The 25,510-nt window shown below is 48.2% G+C and overlaps 1 protein-coding gene across 31 annotated transcripts in view; it reads left to right on the forward strand.

Annotated features, from left to right (window-relative positions):
• scrib (scribble planar cell polarity protein) overlaps nt 1–25,510 on the forward strand; it is a 59,700-nt gene that overhangs the window by 21,791 nt on the left and 12,399 nt on the right. For 9 of the 31 annotated variants that reach the window (XM_070281984.1, XM_070281982.1, XM_070281981.1 and 6 more), the window contains 17 exons: nt 1,383–1,972; nt 2,089–2,289; nt 2,355–2,541; nt 2,628–2,917; nt 3,729–4,013; nt 5,626–5,736; nt 5,989–6,168; nt 6,508–6,666; nt 6,737–6,950; nt 7,026–7,114; nt 7,182–7,439; nt 7,525–7,836; nt 11,054–12,958; nt 16,273–16,405; nt 16,809–17,103; nt 24,245–24,751; nt 25,226–25,361. In XM_070281984.1, the coding sequence (XP_070138085.1) occupies nt 1,383–1,972; nt 2,089–2,289; nt 2,355–2,541; nt 2,628–2,917; nt 3,729–4,013; nt 5,626–5,736; nt 5,989–6,168; nt 6,508–6,666; nt 6,737–6,950; nt 7,026–7,114; nt 7,182–7,439; nt 7,525–7,836; nt 11,054–12,958; nt 16,273–16,405; nt 16,809–17,103; nt 24,245–24,751; nt 25,226–25,361 (5,852 nt within the window). Of the gene's footprint in view, nt 1–975; nt 1,319–1,382; nt 1,973–2,088; nt 2,290–2,354; nt 2,542–2,627; nt 2,918–3,728; nt 4,014–5,625; nt 5,737–5,988; nt 6,169–6,507; nt 6,667–6,736; nt 6,951–7,025; nt 7,115–7,181; nt 7,440–7,524; nt 7,837–9,368; nt 9,411–11,053; nt 14,554–16,272; nt 16,406–16,808; nt 17,104–21,274; nt 22,855–24,244; nt 24,752–25,225; nt 25,362–25,510 lie in introns of those variants that run through there. The other 22 variants (XM_017237252.3, XM_017237256.3, XM_017237254.3 and 19 more) reach the window with 17 other exon arrangements.

A 25,510-nucleotide genomic window follows, 5' to 3' on the forward strand; every position in this document is an offset into this window, starting at 1 on the left:
TCCATAAAAGTGTCTCTCGGTTGCACATTTCTCCGACAATTTGAGGAATTAAATTGAAAATGGAAATGGCATTTGCGGTGCATTTAAGAAACAAAAGCCCTTGCTTTAAATTCCAATCGAAATCGATGACAAACTCGGTCCTGTAAGCAAAGAACACAAGTTTCCAAACTCAATAATGGCACTTTGAATGGATGGCAGGTCTGCGACTGAAATCCAGCAATATTAATGTTGACTTGACAGCCCGCCCTGAGAGCTGGAGAGACTTGTTCCTTTATGCCTTGATTAACATGAAGACTCGCAGACAATTACAAATTGAAATTCTGCCAGCCTCCTCTCCTCGGCCTTCCAGCATCCTTGACAGTCCTGGAAACAAAATCATTTTGTTGGCCAAAGTGCCGACGGATTTATTGAGTGCAAATCAGTAATAGCAAAATAAAAGCAATAAATGTGCTTTCTAAGAAGTACTCTTCGTGTTTATTCCACCTGCTAGTCACCTCTGTCTGCGACTTTTCTTCACTGCCGGCACTCTGCCAGACTGTCTGTTTATTTATTTAATAATTATACAAAGGGGGGAGCATCCAAGGTCGTTGCTTGGCTGTCTGTTTCCATCCGTGGAAATATGGCTTTCGCTCCGGTTCATTGACTTTACGGCCAGTTTACGGCCAACGGCAATCTGCTACTGCTCCTTTGGCCAGCTTTGGGTCATCCAATTTGAATGTCATTAAATTTAAATTTATGCAGGGAAAATCTCATTCGATTGGGGCTGGGGGAGTTTACAATTTCATTAAATGGACGCCATCTCAAAATCGTAATATATAATTTCACTGACACCGATGGGGTTTTCTACGCCAGTGCACATGACTAGCTAGGCAGACATCGATTGCGCTTCTGGGGGCGGGCTCACCGCTCCAAAAACTTTTGTTTCGCATATTAAAAAGTGCAGTCAAATAAAAAATAGATTCTCCTCTCACATAGTAGACTGGGTGTCTGGGAAAGATGCCTGCTGGCTGCTGCTCCTCATATTAAAAAGTGCATTCAAATAAAAAACAAACTAGAGCCATGTTCAATGTCAAAATTAAAGTTAAGGAGGGCAACAACACCCTGCCCCGAAATGGCCAGCGAGGCAACGGCAACTTTGGCTACTCCGGGGCCGGGAGTGGCCGGAATAGTCCGGCCATGAGCAGCCTGAGGAGCTCCCTGGCTTCCTCCAATCGCAGCCCGAGTGGCTCGCTGCAGCGGAAGGGCAAGCGGGTCCGCATTGTGACCAGCTACGATCCCGTGGATCGGGACTACGAAAGACAGCAAAGACAGCACTATGGTAGACAGACAGAGAACCTCCCTATCCGAGAGAATTCCCGAATAACTTCCATCTTTCCTTGCAGATAACCTAGACGGCGTTACGGAGCTGCGTTTGGAGCAGTACGAGATCCACATTGAGCGCACTGCCGCTGGACTTGGTCTGAGCATTGCCGGGGGCAAAGGTTCCACGCCCTTCAAGGGCGACGATGACGGCATCTTCATATCAAGAGTCACCGAAGCAGGTCCCGCGGACCTGGCCGGCCTGAAAGTGGGCGACAAGGTGCTCAAGGTCAACGGTATAGTTGTGGTGGACGCCGATCACTACCAGGCGGTCCAGGTGCTGAAAGCCTGCGGCGCCGTGTTGGTGTTGGTGGTGCAGCGCGAGGTGACACGCCTGATTGGACATCCGGTGTTTAGCGAGGACGGCAGTGTGTCGCAAATCTCGGTGGAAACTCGTCCCCTGGTGGCGGAGGTGCCTCCCTCGGCGGCGGTCAGCCATGAGCGTTACATCCCGGCCCCCATTGAGGTTGTGCCACAGCAGCAGCTGCAGCAGCAGCTCCCTCCTGTTCAGCAGGTGGCTCCTGCTCACACCTACACTGGCAACGTGTTTGCCACGCCCACTGCCGCCCCAACAGCAGAGCCGGCAGCCACGAATGGATTACTAAATGGCAGGGTATGTAATGGATTGCCTCCTCCCACTTGACCGATATCCTCCACTGACATGTCGTTCGGAGCGAGTTGCGGATTTGTGATTGATTCCTGTTCTGTTTTTGCATTTGTGGTCTCCAGGAGGCGCCGCTGAGCTACATCCAGCTGCACACGACGCTGATCCGCGACCAGATTGGCCAGGGCCTGGGCTTCAGCATTGCGGGCGGAAAGGGCTCCCCGCCGTTCAAGGACGACTGCGATGGCATTTTCATATCGCGCATCACCGAGGGTGGCCTGGCGCACCGCGACGGCAAAATCATGGTTGGCGACCGGGTTATGGCGGTAAGTTGAGTTCGGGACTAGCATATGTTGTCCTCGGGGCGGGCTAATGGTGTTTTTTGATGCAGATTAACGGCAACGACATGACGGAGGCCCACCACGACGCAGCGGTGGCCTGTTTGACGGAACCGCAGCGCTTTGTGCGCCTGGTGTTGCAGCGCGAGTACCGCGGTCCTCTGGAACCGCCAACCAGCCCGCGCAGTCCCGCCGTCCTCAACTCGCTGAGTCCTTCCGGCTATTTGGCCAACCGCCCAGGTGGGTATATGGCCATCTCTGGCGGCCTTGCACCACCACTCTATTAAATTAAACTTTGTGCCTTTCTCTTCTTTCTTGAAAAACAGCCACTTTCGGACGAGCCGTGGGCGAGGTGGAGCAACCCTACAAGTACAACACCCTGGCCACCGCCACGCCCCCTGCCACACCAGCTGGCAGCACTGGCCTGAACAACAACAACAACACGCTGCCAAGCAGCAAAACAAACGGATTTGCTGCCGCCACCGCCACGATAGACAAGGCCACGGGTCAGCCGGTGCCGGCTCCCCGACGCACCAACTCCGTGCCCCTGGGCGAGCAGGAGGGTGCGCCCAACGGGGCGGCCTCGACAGCCAGCGGCGACTCCGGGGAGGCGCAGGTAAGGCCAAGTCGGCTTCTCCTCCGTAGTGGCGTAGTCCTAGCTCCTAGTTCTCCGTTAGTCAGTTGCACGTCATTTTAATGTTGCCCATAAGCTCGTTATGTTTATTTTTGTTCTGTTCCCCCCAACCCCCAATCACGATCAGACCGTAGGACTAAGACAAGATAAGACCATAAGTAGCCCTGCGCTGTAGTCGATATTATTTTTATAATCTTGGAAGCTTGAAAGGTAGGTACCCCACTCCGCAGGGCTTCCTCGCAAATTGTTGTTGATATTTGGCGCCAAAAAGAACCCGAAACATAAACATGAACACACTACATAGTCCTAAGTTAATCTACCTAATTGTGCTAATCCATATCTCCGCCAGATTACCGAGTACTCATAACCCTAGACGCTAGAACCATCCACTCGTATTTATAACGAATCTGTTTGTGTTGTTTTGCATGTGCCCTCCAGTGCGCCTTGTTCTTCCTCCAATGCTCCTCATTATCCAGATTACTATATATATATATCAACCATTATAGCCTAAGATTGCACTTCGCAGCACACCTGTCCGACAGGAGTCAGGGCAGAGATAGGCCAGAGCGGCAGGACTGTATATACACCCATTTTAGTGATAACCTTAGTTAGGCACGCTAGCTTAGTTATTAGATCTAAAGTTAGTGAAACCGAAATTGACAAAAACCCAAATATTTTTGTTTCTTTTTCTCCGAACATCCTCCACCACCCAATCCACCCAAAAAATCTTGCTTAAAACGATTCTCGATAACCTTGCCAAAACCCCAATACTCACCACGAACCATGTGAGCAGCCCTCCTCGCTGCGCCCGCTGACCAGCGACGATTTTCAGGCGATGATACCGGCACACTTCCTCAGCGGCGGCAGTCAGCACCAGGTGCACGTGGCGAGGCCCAACGAGGTGGGCGTGAGCGCCGTTACGGTGAACGTTAACAAGCCGCAGCCGGATCTGCCCATGTTCCCGGCGGCACCCACCGAACTCGGCCGCGTCACCGAGACGATCACCAAGTCCACGTTCACGGAGACGGTGATGACGCGCATCACCGACAATCAGCTGGCGGAGCCCCTGATCAGTGAGGTGACTATCTCCACATCCCGCATACACTAAAGACCAAAGGCAGACAAAAGGGCTCCAAGAGTTAATGAATCGTAGGGTAAACCCCCGATCCGCCCACCCACTACTTCGAGTAGGAATTCCAACCAGGAATTCGAGCTTACTCCTCACAAAAAAACCACACACACGCACAGTACACGCTGCACCCCACACCAAAATTTTTAAATATATAGTTCAAATTTATTATTTTGTACCCCGATTGGCACCTTAATTCATTAAATATCGTGGGAGTTGCAAGACGATTTGAGTTCCCCAGGTGATGGGGCTACTACTTTGGAGGCCGAGTTCCATTGTGTTTCATGCAAAACATGCACATCCACCAGAGTTGCTTCGACCGCTTCGACTAATTAGTTGGGAATGGAATTGGATTAAAGTTGGTTGTGGCAAGGCTATAAGGAAAACTAATAATAATCGATTTATTTGCATGCCACACTCTTCTTCTGTACTAAGCTAAGCCTCTCACCTAACCAGAGATATACTAACACTGACACTGAAATATACATATATAACTTGGTTTACTCTTTAATTCTTATTTTTCTCTTATAAACTTTATAATGGAAATGGAGTTTCTTTAAAGGGGTATTCTAATTCAGTTATCGCTTTCCTTTTGAGAGAAAAAAAAGTGCCCTTCTTGGCAACTAAACCCATTCAAGTGACGACTAAAGCGCCTTCAAGTTCAACGACAGAATCTAAAGAGCCACTCGAGTGTCATCGCTGACATGATGCAAATCCTGGCAAGAAATCTCAGTCTCTGTGTATGTGGCTAGCTTTGTTGCTTGCCACTTGCAACATAAATAAGTAAGCGAGCAAACTATACAGCTAGGAAACATCCTTAAATAATAAAGTGGGCCATCCTGCCAACAAAAACTTGAAATATTTTCGTTTGCCTTCGCAGTCTGGCTCTGAATCTGAGTCTAGGCACTGTCCTCAGAGCTCAGACCAAAAGTAAATAAAATATTTAATTGTTTTTCATTGTTCCCCTTTGGTCGTTTACGCCATCGGATGACTTCGAACTTTTAATAATCCGATTTCTTAAAAATAATTGGCAAAAGTTAGTAGCATGTGTTTTTGTGGCATCTTGACACCCGGGCGCCTGTCAGCTCCGGAAGAGCTGAGTTTCTCGGCTATGAATATAAAGCCAAAACATAATGCTTTGATGTTTCGGCATGTCAGGCTCCCCAGCTAAACGATGCTCACCACAACAGCTTTGTTTAAATCTGTGTGAAAGTGCGGAGTGGTCTTGCTGCATGTTCTTTAATCTAAAATTAAGTTATTCATAAGCAAAACACAAAAGTTGTTCATTATTTATTGAATGTTACTCACCTCGGGCAGTAGAGTCTGGCTCCGACTAATTGCATGGCTTTCTTGGGTGGTGTTTGGTGGGAAAAATACTCGTTACACAATATTTTCGTTTCTATGTAAATATCACCAACAATTTTGCACCCTCATACCACATGAGCACTCTTCATTCATGATTCACCCAAGAACACGGCAGTCTCTAGCGTTAGGACCATTGATTTGTGTTAATTGTGTCATGTGCTAACCTAACTCCCAACTACCCGTTGTGTTTCTGTAGGAGGTTGTCCTGCCCAAGAACCAGGGCTCCCTAGGATTCAGCATCATCGGCGGAACGGACCATTCCTGTGTGCCCTTCGGCACTCGAGAGCCCGGAATATTCATCTCGCATGTAAGTAGACGGAGGATGAACTAACAATTACCCTCAGCTGCTGGCAGCTCGAAAAACTTTTCGAATTAAAACACTCGAGTGGCGGAAACTTGCGAATGCAAATGAACTGCAGCTCCTGCCGGACTGGCTCTATTATGAGCGGTTAACTAAGCCAGCTGCCGGCTGCTGTGAAACTTTCAAGTTCTACGGGTATTCATAATCTCCCCAATGAGCTAATCCATGACCCTTGGGCACTTCTTTTGCATCCCCCAGATTGTTCCTGGCGGTATCGCCTCCAAGTGCGGCAAGCTGCGCATGGGCGATCGCATTTTGAAAGTCAACGAGGCGGATGTTTCCAAGGCCACGCATCAGGACGCTGTCCTCGAGCTGCTGAAGCCCGGAGATGAGATCAAGCTGACCATCCAGCACGACCCCCTGCCGCCAGGCTTTCAGGTGAGTCTTGTCCTCAGTCTTGTAGCTTCTGTAGTGTAAATATGTAAATACGCTTTGGGTCTACTTCTGATTCCTCTATTTGCATTCTGTATACTCTGCCACTGCTCACAAAAAATTCAATACGCACAGAGCATAGAAGTAGTTTATGTAAAAACAGAGGTAAGCTTGTCTCGAAGGAACAAAAATATTCCAATTAGCCAAATGCTTCCCTTTGGTTTATGTTTCCGAGATTGTTTTCCTTTGACTTCCACTTCCCACTCCCCTGCTGCATTGTTATCCAGACTGTTTAAATAGAGTCCTTGCTAATTTTACTCTTTTTGTGGTAATTGCGAATCGCAGGAAGTGCTCCTCAGCAAGGCGGAGGGCGAGCGCCTGGGCATGCACATCAAGGGCGGGCTGAACGGGCAGCGCGGTAATCCCGCCGATCCCTCCGACGAGGGCGTCTTCGTGTCTAAAATTAACTCGGTCGGTGCGGCCAGACGGGACGGAAGGCTTAAGGTAACGAACGCACTGTCTTGGCTCCCTCGCCATTGTTGTCTGGCCACTAAAATTCCACTTCCATCTACAGGTTGGCATGCGATTGCTGGAGGTGAATGGACACTCCCTGTTGGGAGCTTCGCACCAGGACGCGGTCAACGTGCTGCGCAGCGCCGGCAACGAGATTCAATTGATTGTCTGCAAGGGCTACGACAAGTCCAATTTAATTCATTCCATTGGCCAGGCCGGCGGCATGAGCACTGGCTTTAACTCGTCTGCATCCTGCAGCGGTGGCAGTCGTCAAGGTAAGTAAGCCCCGGCTTAATGATGGCCCTTTGCGCCAAGCCGACGTTCTAAATCCTTTCGTCCTTCTTCCTCAGGCTCCCGTGCCTCGGAGACGGGCTCTGAACTGAGCCAGAGCCAGAGCGTGTCCAGTCTGGACCCCGACGAGGACGAACGCCTGCGACAGGTGAGTGCAGTGAATTCAGTTTCGTTCCCAAACAGAGCACATTAAATTCGGTCCACTACCCACGCAGGACTTCGATGTGTTCGCCTCGCAGAAGCCAGATGCACAGGCCACGATTCAAACCGGCCTGGCAGCTGCTGCTGCCCTGGTGCACGGAGCCGCCTCACCGACGCCCACCAGCACCCCCATTCCGACTGCCGCGCCAGTGGCATCCGCGGACTCGGACACGCCAGCTGCCCAGACCGTGGCGCTCATTCACGCAGAACAGGCCCACCAGCAGCAGACGCAGCTGGCGCCGCTGGGCCAGGAGAAGAGCACGCAGGAGAAGGTGAGTGATTGGCCTTGGGCGGATCCAGAGACTGGCCAGTTTGGGACCCCACCACCCCCTATAAATTGTTTCGCTTGCAAATTAGGTGCTGGAGATTGTTCGCGCGGCCGACGCCTTCACCACCGTGCCACCAAAGTCGCCATCGGAACATCCCGAGCAGGACAAGATACAGAAGACGACGACGGTTGTCATATCGAAGCACACGCTCGATACGAACCCGACCACACCGACGACCCCGGCAGCTCCACTACCCATTACGGGCGCGGAGTCGGCGACCTCTGGCACTGCTCCCGCACCCGCTCAGGCTCCAGCTCCAGCTCCATCTCCATCTCCGGCTGTAGCCGTGCAGACACAAACGCAGGAAACGGAGAAGGACGAGGAGGAGCACCAGCTACGGGTACGTACCTGACTTTGGATGCACGTCTCTTGTCTTGGCTTCAATGTCTGTTTGTGTGTACATCCTTCGAACTTTGTGCGTGTACTTTTGTTTCTGTGTGTAGTAGTGCCTGCCTGTGCGAGTGAGACTCTGCTGGGTACATCCCACAGAGTATACCCATGTAACTGCTAACACGAACAGACAGTCAAAAAACCCAACCAACTCCCCGACCCACCAATCTCTTAACTTGATTTTTGTTTCGTATTCAGCTTGTTATGTGTTTGTGTAACTTCACTAATGCCTTTGTCCTGTCACTGACATTGCGAGTGCCTGCCTGCGTGAGTGTACTACCTGTGTGTGTGTGTCGCAATTTTAAAAATATATAAAACAAAGTATTGTAAAACCATACAAATATAAAAAAAGTATACATTTAACACCCAAATACCCGTGCTCACCGACCACAAAGGGCATAAATCTGACATGTGATGCCAGCTGAAAATTTGCTAGCAAAGACCAAAAGTTTTTACCTGAAATCACAGCATGATAGCATTTAACATATTCGTGTGTGTAACTAAACTAGATCTAATCACTGCATACCATGGCCATCTCATTATCCCATTTAGTCGACAAACCAGCATCGATTTCCATTTCGAGTTGCTTTTTAAAGTCGTTTTGTGTTGCATTTGAATTAAAAAATGAGTAAAAAAAAATCATAGCCTATCTTTTGGGGCTGCAGACCGCGCGCCACGGGGCGTATGAGTTATGTGTTCGGCATGCATGTGTCGGGTTGGCTTAGCCCCTTTTAGAGGGGGGATGGCAGAGCCACACCTGTCGCTGCCTCCGGCCGTGCCCCTGCATTTATTGATATGGCAGCAGACAATTTATTATTTATTAGCATATTGGCTGCTGCTCCTGGCTCCTGAGCAGGCTCCTCCTTTGGCCTGGCCCAGTTCTTGTTGATTTTCTTTGTTGTTCATATTGTTGTTATTGTTGTTCTTGTTGTTATTTATGCTACTTTCATATTATATTCATTTCAGTTTTGAGACTTTACTGTTGCTACCGTTGCTACCTTGTGCGTAGGCGGCAGGCAGGCATTGTTATTATTGTTCTTACTGTGTATCGGCTTTAAAGCATGCCCACGATTTGAATTTGCATTGAAAGCAGGCAGAAGAAATAAAAAGCAATGAAATCAGGCATACATTATAATATATATACTTACATCCAGTAACATATACAATACTACATATATAGATGGCACGTATAATAAATGTATATGTAAATAATTCAAAAACTGCAGAAAGAAATTTCCATTAAAATGTCTCTCTTATCTTCTTCTCGTCCTTTTTTCATTTTTTCCAAATTCTCTTCAATAATGTGCGCGTTGTTCGCCGCTTTTCAACGTATTGTTGATATTTTTTATTCGATTTTCCTTCTTTTTTTTATTCAAAACTTCCATTTTGATTTTCCCCCAAATCTGTTCGTTTGTTTTCCCCAAAAACCGATATCCCCCATCCGCCATCCGCTTCCTGCATTCGATTTCGATTTCATTGCAGCTTACTGCTGAGCAGCGCATTGCTTAACAAGCGGATGTTTATCACCATAAGACTGAATATTTAGTTTAAACTGACAGAATACAAGTGCTAGCAGCTACCATCTAGCAGGACGAATCGAACAAGAACGAAAAGGACACGACGAGGCAGCAGCTGACTGCACTAAAGGAGTTGAAATTTATGCAGGCGATGCTGGCGAGACCGGGATGGGTTAGGCAGCGTCATCATCAGCGTGTTCAAAGGGCCAAGAGTTACTACCACCCGCACTAGGCACCGTTCATATCCGTGTACTTCCCTTACTCGAAACTCAATCAAATACCGAACACACACTCGACTCAGCAAATGGTTTCAGATCCACTTTCCCCACTCTGTATAGCCCCATAGCTCCGGCTTCCAATTGTTAAAGAGAAACACTCAGAATCCACTATTGAAAGAAAAGAACCACTGACATCCACAAATACAAAATGTGTTAATGTAGAGAGCGGCGTGTTGTCGCCATTTTGCGGCAGAAAGTATTCCACTTATATACATCTAGTCTTTCGATGTTTATACCACGTGAAACCGAAACTTTTTACTATATAGACTAGACACAAGACACCCACAAGTTCTCACTGAAAATACCCACTCTATACTCTACTGTATTACTAAATGTGTAACAACGTGTGGCAAGCACACACACCCAAAAGGTCCAATTATGCAACTGAATAATACTCAAGAAGAAGGATTACCATTACCGACATTAAGTACCGATCATGGTTATTGAAAGTCTTGTTATAACATTTTGAAAGAGCCAAGCTACGTCTAGGGATATTTTGTTAAAGTATCTACCAACTGTTACCACATAGTTACACCGTATTCACACCGACTATTGATTACTGTTTACTGATTACTGATTGGTTTGTGTTTTTCCACTTTCGTTGTTACCTAATGATAGTTACGTTTAAAGTTAGCCTAATGGAATTCGAAGTGTGCATTTTTGATGTCAATAAATCTCAATGTATTTGTCGTAAAAAAAAAGCAGCGAGTTTCGGCAAACTTTTAATTGCGTTTTTGGGGCGAGAGACCGACACATTATGGGTGACATTCGCAGAGCCATGATTAAAAGGAGAATCTTCTAGATTTGGTTTATAACTTTTTCCCAGAAAGTTTCTTTTGATTTCGTTATTTTCTTTTGCCATGTGCCTCGTCTCTGTTTTTGTCTCTGTCCCAGTATCTGTCTCTGACTTCATCATGTTTCTGTATCTGCTACATCGCAATCGTATGCGTCGAGTTCATCAACCCGAATCACATCCAAGTAAATTAGCCAAAAGAGTCGCTGCTCTAGTCTCATTCACCTCATCATCAAGCAGAAATCACTGGTAATTGGCTAATGGACGCAGGTTGCAAAAAGGAACACCACCAGAAAGACAAAAAAAATCAAAGACGTTCAACATTTCTTGTGTGTCGTTCGAGCAACCACCCAATCATCAGAGCACCCTCCATCCATACCCACCGTGTTACAGACACCCCAACTCCAGGCGAAATCCTGGCCACAATCTCACCCAATTCACACCATTAACGCTGCACAAAACACTGCAATTTGTGTTCCAAGCTTGTGTGCGATGACGTTGCACCCGAAAAACCAACCAAAAAACTCAAACCAAACTAAACCGTATCTATACCGAACTAAATGAGCCATCCACCACTAGCAACGAGGCACCCAGACGCCGGATCGCCTAGCCCCGGGCTCCCGGTACTCCTACCAGCAGATGCTGGAAAGCCAGGAGGATACTCGCAGCTCTGGCAGGGCCACCCAAACGCAGCCCAAGAAGGCAGAGCCTGTCTACATCATAGACGACGATGAAGACGACGACGATGACTACGAAGACCACCACCAGAAGGTGGACGACATTGACGCCATCCAGGAGGAGGATGAGGACGAGACTACCGAGAGCTCTCCGCCCCTGGATCTCCAGTCGCCGCCCTCCTATGCCGACACCGATTCCGACTGCTTCGATCGTCCGCGACGTGGACGTTACACCAGCGACTCGGAGAGCGACTGCCGGCCGTACAAGCCCTCGAGGTCGGGACGCAGCACTCCGGAATACGGCGGAGGTCATCGCAAGTCCGTGAGCTTCGACCTCAGTGGCGACGAGCGCTCCAGGTCTGACTATGAGAGATCTCGCTCCCGCACTCCAGATGGCTATTCCCGTGCCTACGACTCTGAACAGGACACCAGGTCGGGACGCAGCCGCCTGCCGCGCAAGGGAATCCTCCGAGCCACCAGCCCCTGCTCCACCCTGGAGAAAGCCGAGCCCATTGTTCCAGCTGTAGCCCGAATCCGCGAGGTGGAGTCTCCGCAAGTGCAGCGCGTTTCCCGAGCCACTTCCCCGGAGCGGCCTGGCGAGATTGAGCGCGAGAATCCTTTCCGACATCCCTTGGCCGAGGACGATGAATATACGCGGGTAGCCAAGGAGATCAGCAAGTCGCCACGATCACCGCGCACCACCCGAGAGCAGTTCTTCTTTGGAAGCTCGCGCTCTAGTGAGGACCTCCTGGAGCAGTCCCAGTCGCAGTCTAGTGGCCGCAGCACGCCCAACACGGTGATCTCCAAATCCACGGAGAACTTGACGGGCACCCGGCCGAAGGTGCCGCCTCCAACGCCCCCAAAGCCCCAGCTAAAGAAAGCCGATCTGGTCCGCAACGTGGCCCTGGAAACCTTCCAGGCCAGCGACGTGGGCCAGGGTGACTTTACGGTCTTCGAGCACGACGCCAGTACGAATACCATCCATCCGGTGGAGGCCAAGTTGCCCGTTAGGGTGGTGACCAAGTCGAAGCCCAGTCGGCCCAGGGAGTCACCTCCGCCGCCGCCCGTTAACTTCGCCACCCTGCCGAAGCTGCCCACCACGCCCACTCTGAGAGAGGAGGAGTCCCTGTACATGGAGGCGCTGCCGCCCACACCCTCCCAGCTGCGGCCGCACGACTTTGTGCACGAGAACTCGCCGGACAACATCCTGGTGACACCGCAGGAGCACCGCGAGTACCTGCTTCGGGAGAACGAGCTGCGCAACCAGCTGCGAGCCCCCTACGAACCCGCACCACCGATTCCGATTGCGGGTGACGGATATTCGGTAACGAATCCCTTCCTTGATAGTTGCGACACCGACATTGACAGCCTGCCATTGCCACCACCGCCCACTCCCCCCGCCCAGCAGCATTCACGTCATTTGCATGAGCCGCCGTTCCCACCACTAACCGCTAACGCATCCTCGTCTCCATCTTTTACTTCTTCCGCTGCCACTGCTGCCGCTGCCGCTGCTGCCACCACTAACCGCTTGATGGATTCGCCGCAACAGCTGCTGGTCGCCGGGTCGCCCACCCAGATCTTTCCCACGGCTCAGATTCTGCCAGTGCAGTATGCGAGTCTGCCCCAACCGCAGCAGGCCAACACACTTACTTTAAAGACACCTTCCACTTCCCCACACTCCCACCCTGCCCCTGCCTCCGCCTCAGTGGCCCCGGCCCTTTACAACCTAGTACTTGTGCCCGGTGACCAGAGCAACAGCTCCTCGCCGGCGGCGCTGCTGTACCTGCAACCGTCCCAACTACCACCGGTGAGTGAATCGAGCGGCGCGCCCAGTAAGCAAGCCCGGTCTGCTCCCCCTCCTCCGCCCACCGACACTGTCACCTCCCCCACGCCCTCGTACGCGGCCATGAAGTTTCCGACCTTCTCGGAAATCGTGGTCAGCCCCGACGTGAATAGCAATTACCAAAACATGACCACGGCACGCGTTGGCATCTCGAATTCCTCGCTGGGCAACAGCACCAGCTCCTTTTCCATCGACTCCTCCACCTCCTCACTGGCAGTGGTCCAGACCAGGGGACCGGGGGGCATCTCCTCCGGCTACTACGAAACAGCCGAGGAGATATACTCCACCATTGAGGAGGAGGCCATCTACAGCAATACCTCGTTCTTTGATTCCCGACGCAGCAGTGACACCTCGCTATCCTGTCGGGCCTCCACCTCCCCCACACCGCCGCCCCTGCCGCCCAAACGGCCGCTGAAGCCGACCAAGCTGCGTACCGCCCCAGTCCCACCTCCGGTGGCCCACAAGCCGCATGGTTTACGGGGCCTGGCCAGCTTCAAGCTGCGCTCCCAGTCGCAACCGCAATTGGAGGGGTCGTGGGTGCAGCCACCAGTGCCTCGCACCCCAACTACTCCCACCGGCAAGGAGACTACGGTGTAGATATTTTTTTTAGTAAAGTTAATTCTAGTAGACCCTTTAGGGCCAGCGATGGCTTTATTGGCTTCCAAACTGACCTGAAACTTTCCTGAAACTACCTCGTCTCCACTCCTTTCCGACGTGTCACTGCTCATACATTTAAATTAAATTCTAACACCTTTTCGCCATCAATTAAATGGCCCTGCACCACCATTGTGCCCGCCCTCGGATGCAATTTTCAATATTTTTGTTGCGCTCACTCGGTGTTTAAATTGATTGATTTGTTGGTCGTGTCTGTGGAGCTGCTGTTCCTCCACCTGCTGTACGGACACACCTTTCCCGCTAATTAGATGCAACTTTTTGTTGACTTTCGAGACAGCGCCCCCGCATAAAACTCAAGCCAGTTGGCAGACCCGAGCCCCCATTACCCGCCACCGTCCTTAATTTCTTTGGCTGCCACAAGGAGCGCACAAAATTGCAGTTGAAATTGAGCAGCAAGCGGTTGAAGTTTAATGGGCCACCCACCGAACCCTCCCTACCTCTACCACCCTATTAGCCTGCCTGCCACCCAGTGTCGGGCCAAGTTTAATTTGACGTTGATTGAAACAGTTGGCTGCTTATGGTCGCCCACCTGCAGTTACCACGCCCACTGGGCCATTAATTTTTGTTGTTGCCTGGCTGGTAGCAAGTAGCCAGTACCCAGTGCACTGTACCCGCCAACCTGTTCTATATTATTGCTTTGTTTTTCAAAAAACACGAAAAACCAACGAATAAATAAGTATAACGAAGAAAAATACCTGAATATAACGAAATAACAGAAAAACAGACAGAAACACACAATTTTACAATTTATAAAGTTAATTTCGCCGTAGCGCTGCTAAGTTGATTTTAATGCTAATTTATTTTATCAAGCCAGAACGAAAGAAGCAAGCTGAACATTTTTAATTGCATACCTTAAGGCAAATAAACATTGCGTATTATTCTTATTTGCGTTTCGTGGTCTCTTTTCATTTTGTCTTGTCCCCCAATGTTTTGTGTAAATAATATCGCAGGCAAGTGCTGTGATAACCCGCGGGGGCGCTGACCTTGGCCCACTTAGAGTAACTTGGATAATTGGGCCGTGACCCCCATTCTGGCATTTGGCCAGGTGCACGGCTGAGAAGCTAACGCTCCGCCGCCAGACCGTGCACTGATTTCACTCTCGATTGAATACCCCTTTTATATGGCTGGTATCTTTGTGTTCAGTCCTCTAATCTTATCGCGGGACACTGCTAATGGCTGGCGATAAGTTGCCCTGGCTGGTTCCATCCCGTTATCGCCTTATCGAAGCTGTCCCAAATACAGGTGCGCGATTCGCTGCCAACACTTTCCACCTGCTCCCCAGTCACCTGCTGAATAATTCAATGGGCTATTGGCTTTTAATGCGCACTCCAGGGCTGCAGGCTGAACCAGGGTATGGGACACAGGGTATATCCGATTCAGGGATAAAATGTCATCCTGCACACACGCATACACACACTCTCAACACTTTCATGGCTCAATAAATTTCTATTAGCCAGGACTGCCAGGCAGGCTAGTCTAGCCAAGGACTGATAACCCTCCCGACCAGGCTCCCTCTCCGCATTGACTTTAATTGAAAATCGAAAAATCCGATACGAAATTAATTTCCCTTCTAAAAATACAGCTCAGTTTAGCCAGAGCCATAGCCAGAGCCAGCTCCTGCTGCAGCCAGGGCTTTCACTTTTCCCCAAGCACTTGTCCCGCCCTCCCCTCAATGGTTTGGTTTATTTATGAGCTCGGGCTGGTGGACTGGACTGGACTGGAGGGTCGAACCCCTGTCCGTATAAGGTTGCAATTTGTGCAGTTTAATGCTGGCCTTTGCTCTGTTTGGCTTTGTTTCGCCCGGGTCCTTCGCCCAGGTCCTTTCGCCCCCCGCCTTCGACTTCCTAGTCTCTTTTTCCCGCCCCGCCCCGACCGAATGGCATTTAATGACTTTGTCGTCGTAGTCACAGTCATCGCCGCTCTGCAGGCACTAACTATCCAGTCCACCCTGGCTCGGCTTTATCTGGCCACTGTGTCTCATGTTGCCCAACAGGAGGAATGGCATGAAAGCATAAAACCGACAGTACACGACTTTGGGTGATAAATGGCCAGCTCCGGTCCTGACTCGGCTTGGTCTGGTTCGGTTCCTAAACCACGCAGCTGTAATTTTCGCCCTCTGCGATTCAATCCGCAATCCGGCCACCCACTGCAAATCCAAGCCCGAACCCTGGACCCTGGACTCTGGACCCGCTGTAAATTATATGGCCCGAGTGCACAACCAAAGCCCTGAGCCCAACCCCAAAAATGTCGGCTTGGTCACTTTATGATTGAAGCGGCCTATAGATGATCCTCTGCTCGGGCTATGAAACGACGCCCCCTTTTCGGGCCAGACTGGCGACTGGATGCGTCCGCTTTTTAATAAACTTGTGTACTGTCATCAATTTTCTTTATGGCCATTTGGAATTTTCAGCGTTCGCTTTGAAAATTGCACTTTTCCCAGTCATTTAATTGAAAATGCGGCAGAGGGAGGAGTGCAGAAAGTCACAGCTCTCGCAGATTATACTTTATATTTTTATCGATTTTTTTTTTTGTTGTTTCATAAATCTTTTGTTTTTTTATCCGTTCGTTTAGTTTGCTAACAAAAACGCTTTGCCATTTTTCAGTCAACACCTGCCGAGGACGAGCAGGCCCCTGCAACGAAAGCAACCCCAACTAAAGTGCCCAAATCGGTTTCTGATAAGAAACGTTTCTTTGAGTCTGCCATGGAGGATCAGCACAAGCCGACACAAAAGACAGGTGAGTGAGTTGCCCAGGAAAGTTTGTGACCGACAGAACCTCAATTTACAACTGCCACGGGGGGACCGATTTGCGACTTGAAATGTCGGTTTGCACTTTGCGTCCTTTGGAAGAGGTCTTGTCTCTTAAACTTAGCTTGCCAATCAAACCACTTATCCACCTCGATATTGGTTTCGCTAGTTTAGGTGGTTGGCGTAATTAGAAAGCTCGCAGAAAGAATGTACCGCTGGTATTTGCATCACAAAGTGGCACTGATGCAGTTGGCCAACTATCCTGCTAAGCTAAGCTGTCTGCCACACGGCATCGCTATTTATTTAATTTCCCGACTTAATAGCGAGGCGGTGTCCTGGCACACTTCTCTTTGACGGAGCTGGCACTGATTTTATTTTCCTCCCCTCTACAGAGAAAGTTTTCTCATTCCTGTCGAAGGATGAGGTGGAAAAGTTGCGCCAGGAGGAGGAGAAGAAGATTGCAACACTGCGCCGTGATAAGAATTCCAGATTATTGGATGCCGCCAACGACAATATTGACAAGGATGAGGCCAGTCGGGCCGATAAGCGGAGGGATAATGACGCCAACAGCAATAGCAGCGGCGAGGATAACGATGGCAGCGACCGGGACGAGGAGGCAGCTCGAGGGGATGCCGTTGACAACGCCGCTCTGGGGCGTTACGAGGATGCGGATGCGGAGGACATGAGGTGAGTGCCCATTTGCAGGTCCCTCATTCCGGATTATTGGTGCTTGCGTTTTGCGCTTTTTTATGTTTCATCTGAATGCACAGACACACATACCCATACACACCCACCCACTCAGTCAATCAATCAATCAATCAATCAGCCCTCGCCCTATGCGATTATGATAAACGCACCACCCCCACCCACACACATACACACCTCTTGCATTCAATATTCACGGTGTTTGTGCATTTTTTCAGTACGATATGGAGTTGAGTTTTAAGTTTCAAGTACTTTTCGCTGGCTTTTGGTTTGGTTCTGGTGCCGGTTTTTCTATAACTGCTTCAAATATACATACATAAGTTGCTCTTAAGTTGCATCATCCATTGACACACCCACTCACCCACTCACAAATTGTAAGAACACACCTCTATTTATACGCAGTCGCTATGCGGAGCTGCTAATCATCATTGAGACTTAGTGAGTTATTAACTAAGGATAGCGATCTGTGGCCGAGAGGTCTTTAAATAGTAAGTACACTTCATACCCACAACCCAGACACACACTCATGCATACGATTATAAGCGTGTAAGCCCTAAGCAGTTTAAGTTTTATGTAGCACTTAAGCGTTGTATGGACTCGTAAATCGCAGGCAGCCGACTCTCAGCCGTTAGTCTGCTTAAAGTACAAAAAGCATTCTTCCTTTTTTTTCAAAATGAGAACCCCGAGCCAGAGGAGTTGGGATACAAAATGACACGAAAAAAAAAAAGAAGCATATTATGGGTAGGGAGATGAAATCTCTTCAGTACATGGACTTACGCCTGGTGGGCTTCAAATCTCATCTCGTGTATATGATAATCTAGTCGGGGCGCAACTGAACTCAAAAGTGTAAGTATTTCCGTGCTGCTTAACTTAATTCCGGCCAGGCATTGCGTATACGCAGCGTTGCCCGTGGGCCGTGCTTTCACCCTTACCTTCCACTTGCGTGGGCGGAACCCACTCGAATTCCCTGAGGCACAATGCCAGCTGTTTTTACAATTGAATAACTTCATTTGGGCATTCCGCAAATTGCGTTTTGTACGTTTGCTCACTCGACTGGGCGGGGCCGACTCTTGGCGTCGACGGTATCGACGAGCAAACGAGCCGCCAGGAGAGCTCCAGTTCCACCAGCTCCACACGTACGCATAATTCAGATTCCGCTGGGAATCGATGATTTTATGCTAAGTATGTTGCACTGAATTAAGCTCTGGGAATGAATCAAAGTCGAGTTGCGACTCAGAGGCCGAAAACATGGCATGCGAATGCCCGAAAAAGCAAAGCTCTGTTCTGCTGCCCCCCCCCAGCCAGAGTCCGCTGCCGGTGCGTCAAATGATATTTTAATGTTGGTTGCCACATGCCCCATGCCCATGCCCGGAACAGGCAATTATAATTAGCGCCTTGGGGAGTGGGCGGAGGCCGCTTGATGGCCCTCAAACCGCTGTCGGTGGCATGCAACACGTAGAAACCGCGCCGTGCCACCGCAATCTGTTGTTCTCCCCTGTTGTGTCAAAAGGCAACTCGTTTGCCTGTCCCGTTTGTGTCTGGCTGCGTATCAACAAAGCGACAATGAAAGAAACTAAAAGCTTATGCCAGGTGGTAGCTCCACCACCCACTGCTCACCAGCCGCCCATTCTTTTGTGAGGATAGCATTTTCGCTGGCGCTTATCAGGCAGCTTTCACACATATGTGCCCGGCTTAGCTGAAGGAGTCTACATCGCTCCCCACGCGATGTTCCAGTGGCTGCTTCTAACAACATTATATAATGAGCAACAACAAAGTAATTTAATACAATTTCTCCCCCAAAGCTGTAGCGGAAACATTAAAAAGAGCTGGAGCTGCATAACCTTTGGCTTGCAAAGTCGCAGCCGCAATACCCTTATCGGGTCGTTAGCCCGCCGCTGTTTCGACCAGTTGCTTGACCTTTGCCACAAATTAAAAGTCACCGCTTAAAGTTCAAAGCTTCAAGAGCGCAATCGTTTGTATGGAAATCTGATTTTTAAGAATATTCGAGATGGCCGGCTTCCGGTCGGAAGGGTATTCACTGGGGCCAAATAGATAAACAAAGGCGCTGAGAAGAAAAAAGAAGAAAAATATACTGCAGCCAACACGTATGACAACAGCAGATATCATATAGCATGACAACAAGTCGCTGACATTTAAGGACACACAGGACCCTCTCCGGGTAGAGTCTGTTGTTCCGGATGTGTGTTTGCGAATGAAATGTATGTACTAGGAAAATGTTGTGCGATGTAAACAACACGGACGGCTAATTTCGCCAAAGCATTTATGTACATTTCATTACGAGGGCGTTTGATGGATTTTCAAAAGACTAGTAACCAGTATAAGGCACTTCGGTTAAACCAAACCCTTCTTCCCTCCACATACAGAATGCCTCAAGATTTTACTTCTTCTTCAGGTTGTTTGATCAGGACCGGAATTTGTTTTTCTAGCCCTGTCGCATAAATCAAGCAGCCAGAACTTATCATTAATTTGGGACAATTTTTGGGAATAAATATCTTATGACTTCATAGTGCCTACAGAGTTCTACGCAATTTCCCCAAGACCCAAACTGGCTGTCAAGAAAACCTTGAGACTGGGTCTGGGTCTGGGAGTGGGATGGGCGGATTGGCTCAGCTTAGCTCAGCTGCCAAAAGTTGGGCTCGAAACCCAACCTGCCAGCCAGCCAGCCAGCCAGCTGGCTTTACAACTTTACATGCATAATATAATAAATTGAAATGTGTGTTATTATGTTGCCCGGGCGGTAGCCTTGGAATTCATAACGAGGAAAAGAAGATAAACATGTTAATAACCTTGTAATAAATTTCTAGCAAGAATTTCTACTAGTTCTGCGTGTTCTTTTTTTTTACCTACCGCCCTCCCACCCTCTTGTTTATTTTTTTCTATGCATAAATTTTTCGAAGGCGGCTTTGTGTAGAAAACAACAAAAAAATAGTAATAATATGAAGGAAAGAATATTGGAATATATGTATATGGATATGTGTAGAAAAACCCATATCAAATTAGCCGGTATAGCAGTGTTCTCCAAACTATTTGTATTTATATTCAAATTAAACTCGTCTAAATCTATAAAAGTTGTGAAACACAAAAGGTTCGCCAGATCCGTGTTTATGAATTTTTTTTTTTATTTTTGGCGACATCGGATTGGCTTCCGTGACGACAAAGAGACGTCAACGGCGGCAAAACGCAATCGAATTCATAGTCGTGCATTAATCGTCTAATTTATTGTTTGATAATTTATGAACTATTATTAGTTGGTCGGAGTGCCCGATCCGATCCGAGCCGATCGCAGATCTTGGAACTTTAAACTCGGATATCGGCATAAAATGACTCCCGCGCTCTCGCTTTCAATTGGCCTGTGATGTTGCTGTTGACCCTGAATTTTTTGGCAGCGACAAGACAATTGGATTGGTAGTGGCAGTGGCTCTGGTATTATGGTATTGGGGGTCAGATGATGTGGCGGCGCGGTGGCGGCGACCGCAGAATTGTTTTTTGTCTCTTCTTTTTTTTGGTTTTTATTAAATTTTTTTACATTTAAATGTGTATGTTTGCGGCCGTTTGCTTCTTGGACGTTTTTGTGATTTTATGCAGATGAAAATATTTATGTTTTGTTGATTGCGCATAAATTAATTTATATTTTATGGCGTTGGCGCTTCGTTCGTTCCTCAAATGGATCGCGTCCGAGTCGTCGAGCTGCTGCCCCTCGCTCTGGGTATGCAAATGACAACGCCGCCTTCCCCTGGCCCTCGGCCTCTGTGTCTGTGTTTCTTGTTTAATATAAAAGCATAATTTGACCTTAAGCTAAAAATGAGGGCGTTAATGATGTTTTTTGTTTTCCTTTTCTCAATCTATTTTATTAATTTTTTGTGTCGTTGTTGCTTTTTTTCTTCGGTTGATTGTTATTTTATTTAGGTTGCTGCTTTTTGGTCACATAAATATTAATTACAGCTCGTGGAAAACCCGGCCACAGTTGCCAATGAGCCAGCGATGCCCCAGAACCAAACCAAACCAAGAAAAACGTTGAAAATTACTTGGCCAGTGTGTTTATTATTTTACAATTAGCCTGCTCTCTCTGCACCTTTTTAATTGTACACCACAAAAACTTTCTGTTTTCTGCTTCTCCAAACCACTTTTTCAGGAATCCACTCGAAGAAATTGAAGCAGTATTTAGAACTTGAAACTAAACTAAGCTCTGACACCCCACACACAGAATTGTGCGAATGCGACACGTCTACTAACCTAACCAATATCTGTAACTTATATATATCTATACTATATGTAAGCATAATATTTCGAACGAGACTTTTTCCGAGCATAAGTTACTACCTCTTAAGCGAACAGTAAACCAACTAATCTACAATATAAAGTAATTTTTATACTGCGACACGAAAACTTTTTATACCCCTAACCTGTTAATGCTGAAACGTGAACTTTATGGAGTGGCAACTACCGTGACACGCCACGCCCACACCCCAGCCACGCCCTTACACCTGATAAGCATGGTGTTAATGTCACATGCTGTCTCTCCTATATATGTATATTTTTTTTTTGCATTTTATTAGCCTAATTATTTCTCTCTTTTCAAATTGGCCAACTTTGGAACCCACATCTAGTCTGTCTGTGCTGGAAACACTTGAAATTTTTCAGTACACCTCCTGCACCCTCACACACTTGCAACGTTTCTGAGTCCTAGACCCACAGACCCACACAGATACTACCCACAGACACACACCCACCCACTACCCACACCCACTCACATAAACTCCAGTGCCTTGTGGGCGGCGCTTTGTTGCTTGCATAATTTACATATGCATTTTGACTTTTTGAAATGTTTTTTATTAACAAAAAAGTTATTTTTAGAGCAGGACAAGCAGGGTCATTAGCTCACTGTGTTCATTTCACACCTCCACAGCTGCTCTCCAGCCAGAGTAGTGTCTTTTGTGGAGGGGATTTTAATTGCCAGAGATAAGTGTGTTTAGATAAAGTCACGATTTCACAGTCGGGCACGCGAGCACTTCGATTTATCGCCATTGCGATTCTGAGTTCGGCGCGTGATTGCAGCTAGGGTGCATTTACAAGTACGCTTTCCATTAGATAGCCATCTCGCAGTGTCAAAGCAATAATATAAACGCTCGTCAGGCAGATTGATGAGCCGTAAAATGACTAAACAGGGATTATTAAACAGGAGTGGAGAAACGATTAGCATTTAAAGTTCCTGACCTTAAGTTAGCCTTAATAGTGATCCGTATTTCCAAACACAGCTGTTAGTAAACATAAATTATTCCTAAAGTCTCCTGCAAGTTAAGTTTAAAGTTAGTCATCAGTGTTACAGTTTTCGATATATTTTATAAATATTTATATGTTTTAAGTGTGAGCATAAAGGCCACTTTAATAAGAACTGCTTAACAATGTATTAACATTAATTATTACGGTTATGGTATCACCGCATTGTCATTACCATTGTATTAATCATCCACACATGTACGTATCTGTCATCGATTAGTGCCATACAACACATTAATGTAACTTTGTTATTTTGCATACAAAAAATACATGTTTATTATTCTAGAAAATAAAGGCGAATGATTCAAAATAGCTTTACTGCAATTTATTTTTTCTACAAATTCCATCATGTTTCGCAATTGTTTAACTCTAACCAACTTTCAAGCACCCTTCGGTTGTGGTTTTTGCATCATTTACGATCCCACCTGCCCCACTTCCCATTCTCCATGCCCCGAACCACTTAAAAGTCTCCCTGTTGCCGACGTTTATGGAGAGTGTTTTGATTATTCCAGCCTCATTATGGACTGGCGGGTCGAGCAATTAGCAATTGGCAGATGAAAAACAATCATTTAGAACTCCAATGGGAAAAAACTGGCCAGCCGTAAAAGTTTTCCAGGGGGAGGGATGAGACGGATGAGATCCCCATTGCATAAATCTGTCAATTGCAAAAGTTGAGGAGGAGCGCAGGACCCAGGACTTACTAGAATTATTGTTGAGACGCGCTCGAGTGCCGGGGCAAAGTTCATTTAAAAGTCGGGGCCGGGCAAATGAATGAATAAAAGGAGCTGGTCTAAAGAAATGAGCAATAAAAGAATCGCGGCAACATTATAAGTGCAATTCCCTGGGTCAGGTCTCTCCAACTGCCCTTCACCTCGTGGCATCCTAGGATCCCTCAAGCATGACATTTGCGTAGGTAGGTAGCCAAACTGGCTAGAGTGTTTCAACGAAAAGTTTCTCTCCTTTTGCGCTGCTCCTTTAACGCCGCCGGCGTTCAAATTGAAAAACATAAATCACTCAAGCGAAAGTTGCTGGCAGCGTCTTAGCTGGAAGTGCTAGTTGTAGTTGTAGCTTTTGGCCCGGATTTGTGTGAATAATTTCGCATTAAAGTTAAATTGAAAGTGTGTAGCAATTTGTTAAAGACAAAAAAGTCAGTTGGCCAGAGAAGGGATAGGCCAGGGAACTTCCGGAAAAAGTGAGACCAAAGGGAGCCACACGAAATCTCATTGCAAATAGTTCTAAGGCGCTTTATTTTAAAATTAATTTTGCATGCTGCTTCCCGGCCGCTTGGCGGCATGCACATGAATGTATGTACGTCGACCATGGCCATAGTGCCATAGCTATAGCTATAGTTATATAGTGCTAGACGGCTTGCCAAGTTTTACGACTCCGCAGACATTTTGCTCGTCTGCTCCGGCACGCTAATCTCCAGCTGCCATGTTATTGCACTTGTTGGCAAAGTTTTTCAAAAAGTGATTTTGTCAGGGTTTGGGGTTTGAGTTCGAGCTGGGGTTGGCAGGGAACCAAGGACCAAGGAGTGGCTACAAAGTTTACAGTATGTTTCTTGGGTTTTAATTACAACAAATTCGACTTGTTATGCCGAAAGTTTGCAGCAGTCAGCTTTGGGGGAAAGTCAGTCGGGGCACGTTCATGTGTGACTAAAAGAAATTAACGTCATTATGTTTGTAACTGCTCATATCACGTGCTAACCGCATCTCACAGAACTACTCCCTCTTGTTTTTGTGACAAGCAAATTATTTGATTAAATGTGTGTACTTTTACTTTGCACAATTCGAACACGAAAACCAACTTTCAAAAATTGTGACAGAACCGCACAAAGTCTGGCGCAGACAACGCCGCACGCCCCCAGCAAAATTCCCAAGCAGAAGCAGCCAAAGAAGCAAAAGGATCCGGAACCGGAGCCGGAGCCGGCCAAACCCATTGAGGCCGATCCACCCAAGCCTTCGCTGCTGCCCAAGCCAAAGGTCAAAGTTGTTATCCCGCCCGCTCTGCAGCAGCGCCTTAAACAGCAACAGCACAAGGAGCTGAAGCCGCAGCAGTCTCCTCCTGCCGAGGAGCCCACGATTCCCGAGGAAGAGGCTCCGCTTCGAACTTTGCCCGAGCCAGAGGACTCACAGTCCGCCCCCGGAGGCAGTCGCATTCCAGTGCGAACTCTGAAAGCCGAGCGCCGCGCCCTGGCAGCTGCCGCCCGCCAATCCGGGCTGAGGGTGGAGGAGTATCTCCGGCAGCTGGATATGGAGGATGGCACTTCGCCGCCCACCACACCCACCACGCCCACAACACCCACGTCGGGCAAGAGCCGGGCCATGATTAAGTAAGTTGAATGCGTGACGGTCAACGAGTTGACATGCGTGCAGGCCACGGGCGAAGAAAGGTTACAGGTCAAGCGGGGAACCACCGCCGAAAGCCAATTGTGGGCGTGCAAAAAGCCCTGGGGCCAGCCCAGTTGCGGTGGACTGACACCCGCCATATATCTATGATACAGGCACCCACAACCCACACCAACACAAGTATGCACCCACACGAGCGAGGCGAATACTACGACCCTCGATGTTTCCGTAAATGTGTATTTCTATGTATATCTGTCTATGTCGATTGGAACACCTTCTATAAGTCTTTGTTTTAGTTAGCGGTGTCTGTTTGGGCCACACCCACTCTACTATCTCTCTCTGTAAATACAATAGAAGTATTTTGTAATTAGTTTTGCTTAAGCTGAGCGACCTTTTCGAGCTGACCCAAGCCCTGTGCAAGTAATAGAAACTAATCCAATCTAATCTCTTCAATTTAGTGCCGAGAAGCGCGCCTCGTGGCGAGCAGCTCGTCTTCGATCCCTGGAGCAGGGCGCCGTGGAGGCCCAGGACGTGATCAAGAACATGCGCAAGATGACCGACGATCTGATAACCCACGAGGCCAAGGCCAGCGAGGTAAGTTTCGAGCCGGGGGAGGTCATCTCCAGCACTAACCGAATGCATAGCCAAACCCAAAAAACCACATCCATTAACATGCGCCCGATGACCCGGAGGAGTGACCTGAACTTGCCTGCGACATAAACGCAGACGAGCAACAATCCACA

Source organism: Drosophila bipectinata, chromosome 3R, assembly GCF_030179905.1.
Source record: "Drosophila bipectinata strain 14024-0381.07 chromosome 3R, DbipHiC1v2, whole genome shotgun sequence".
Lineage (NCBI taxonomy): Eukaryota > Metazoa > Arthropoda > Insecta > Diptera > Drosophilidae > Drosophila > Drosophila bipectinata.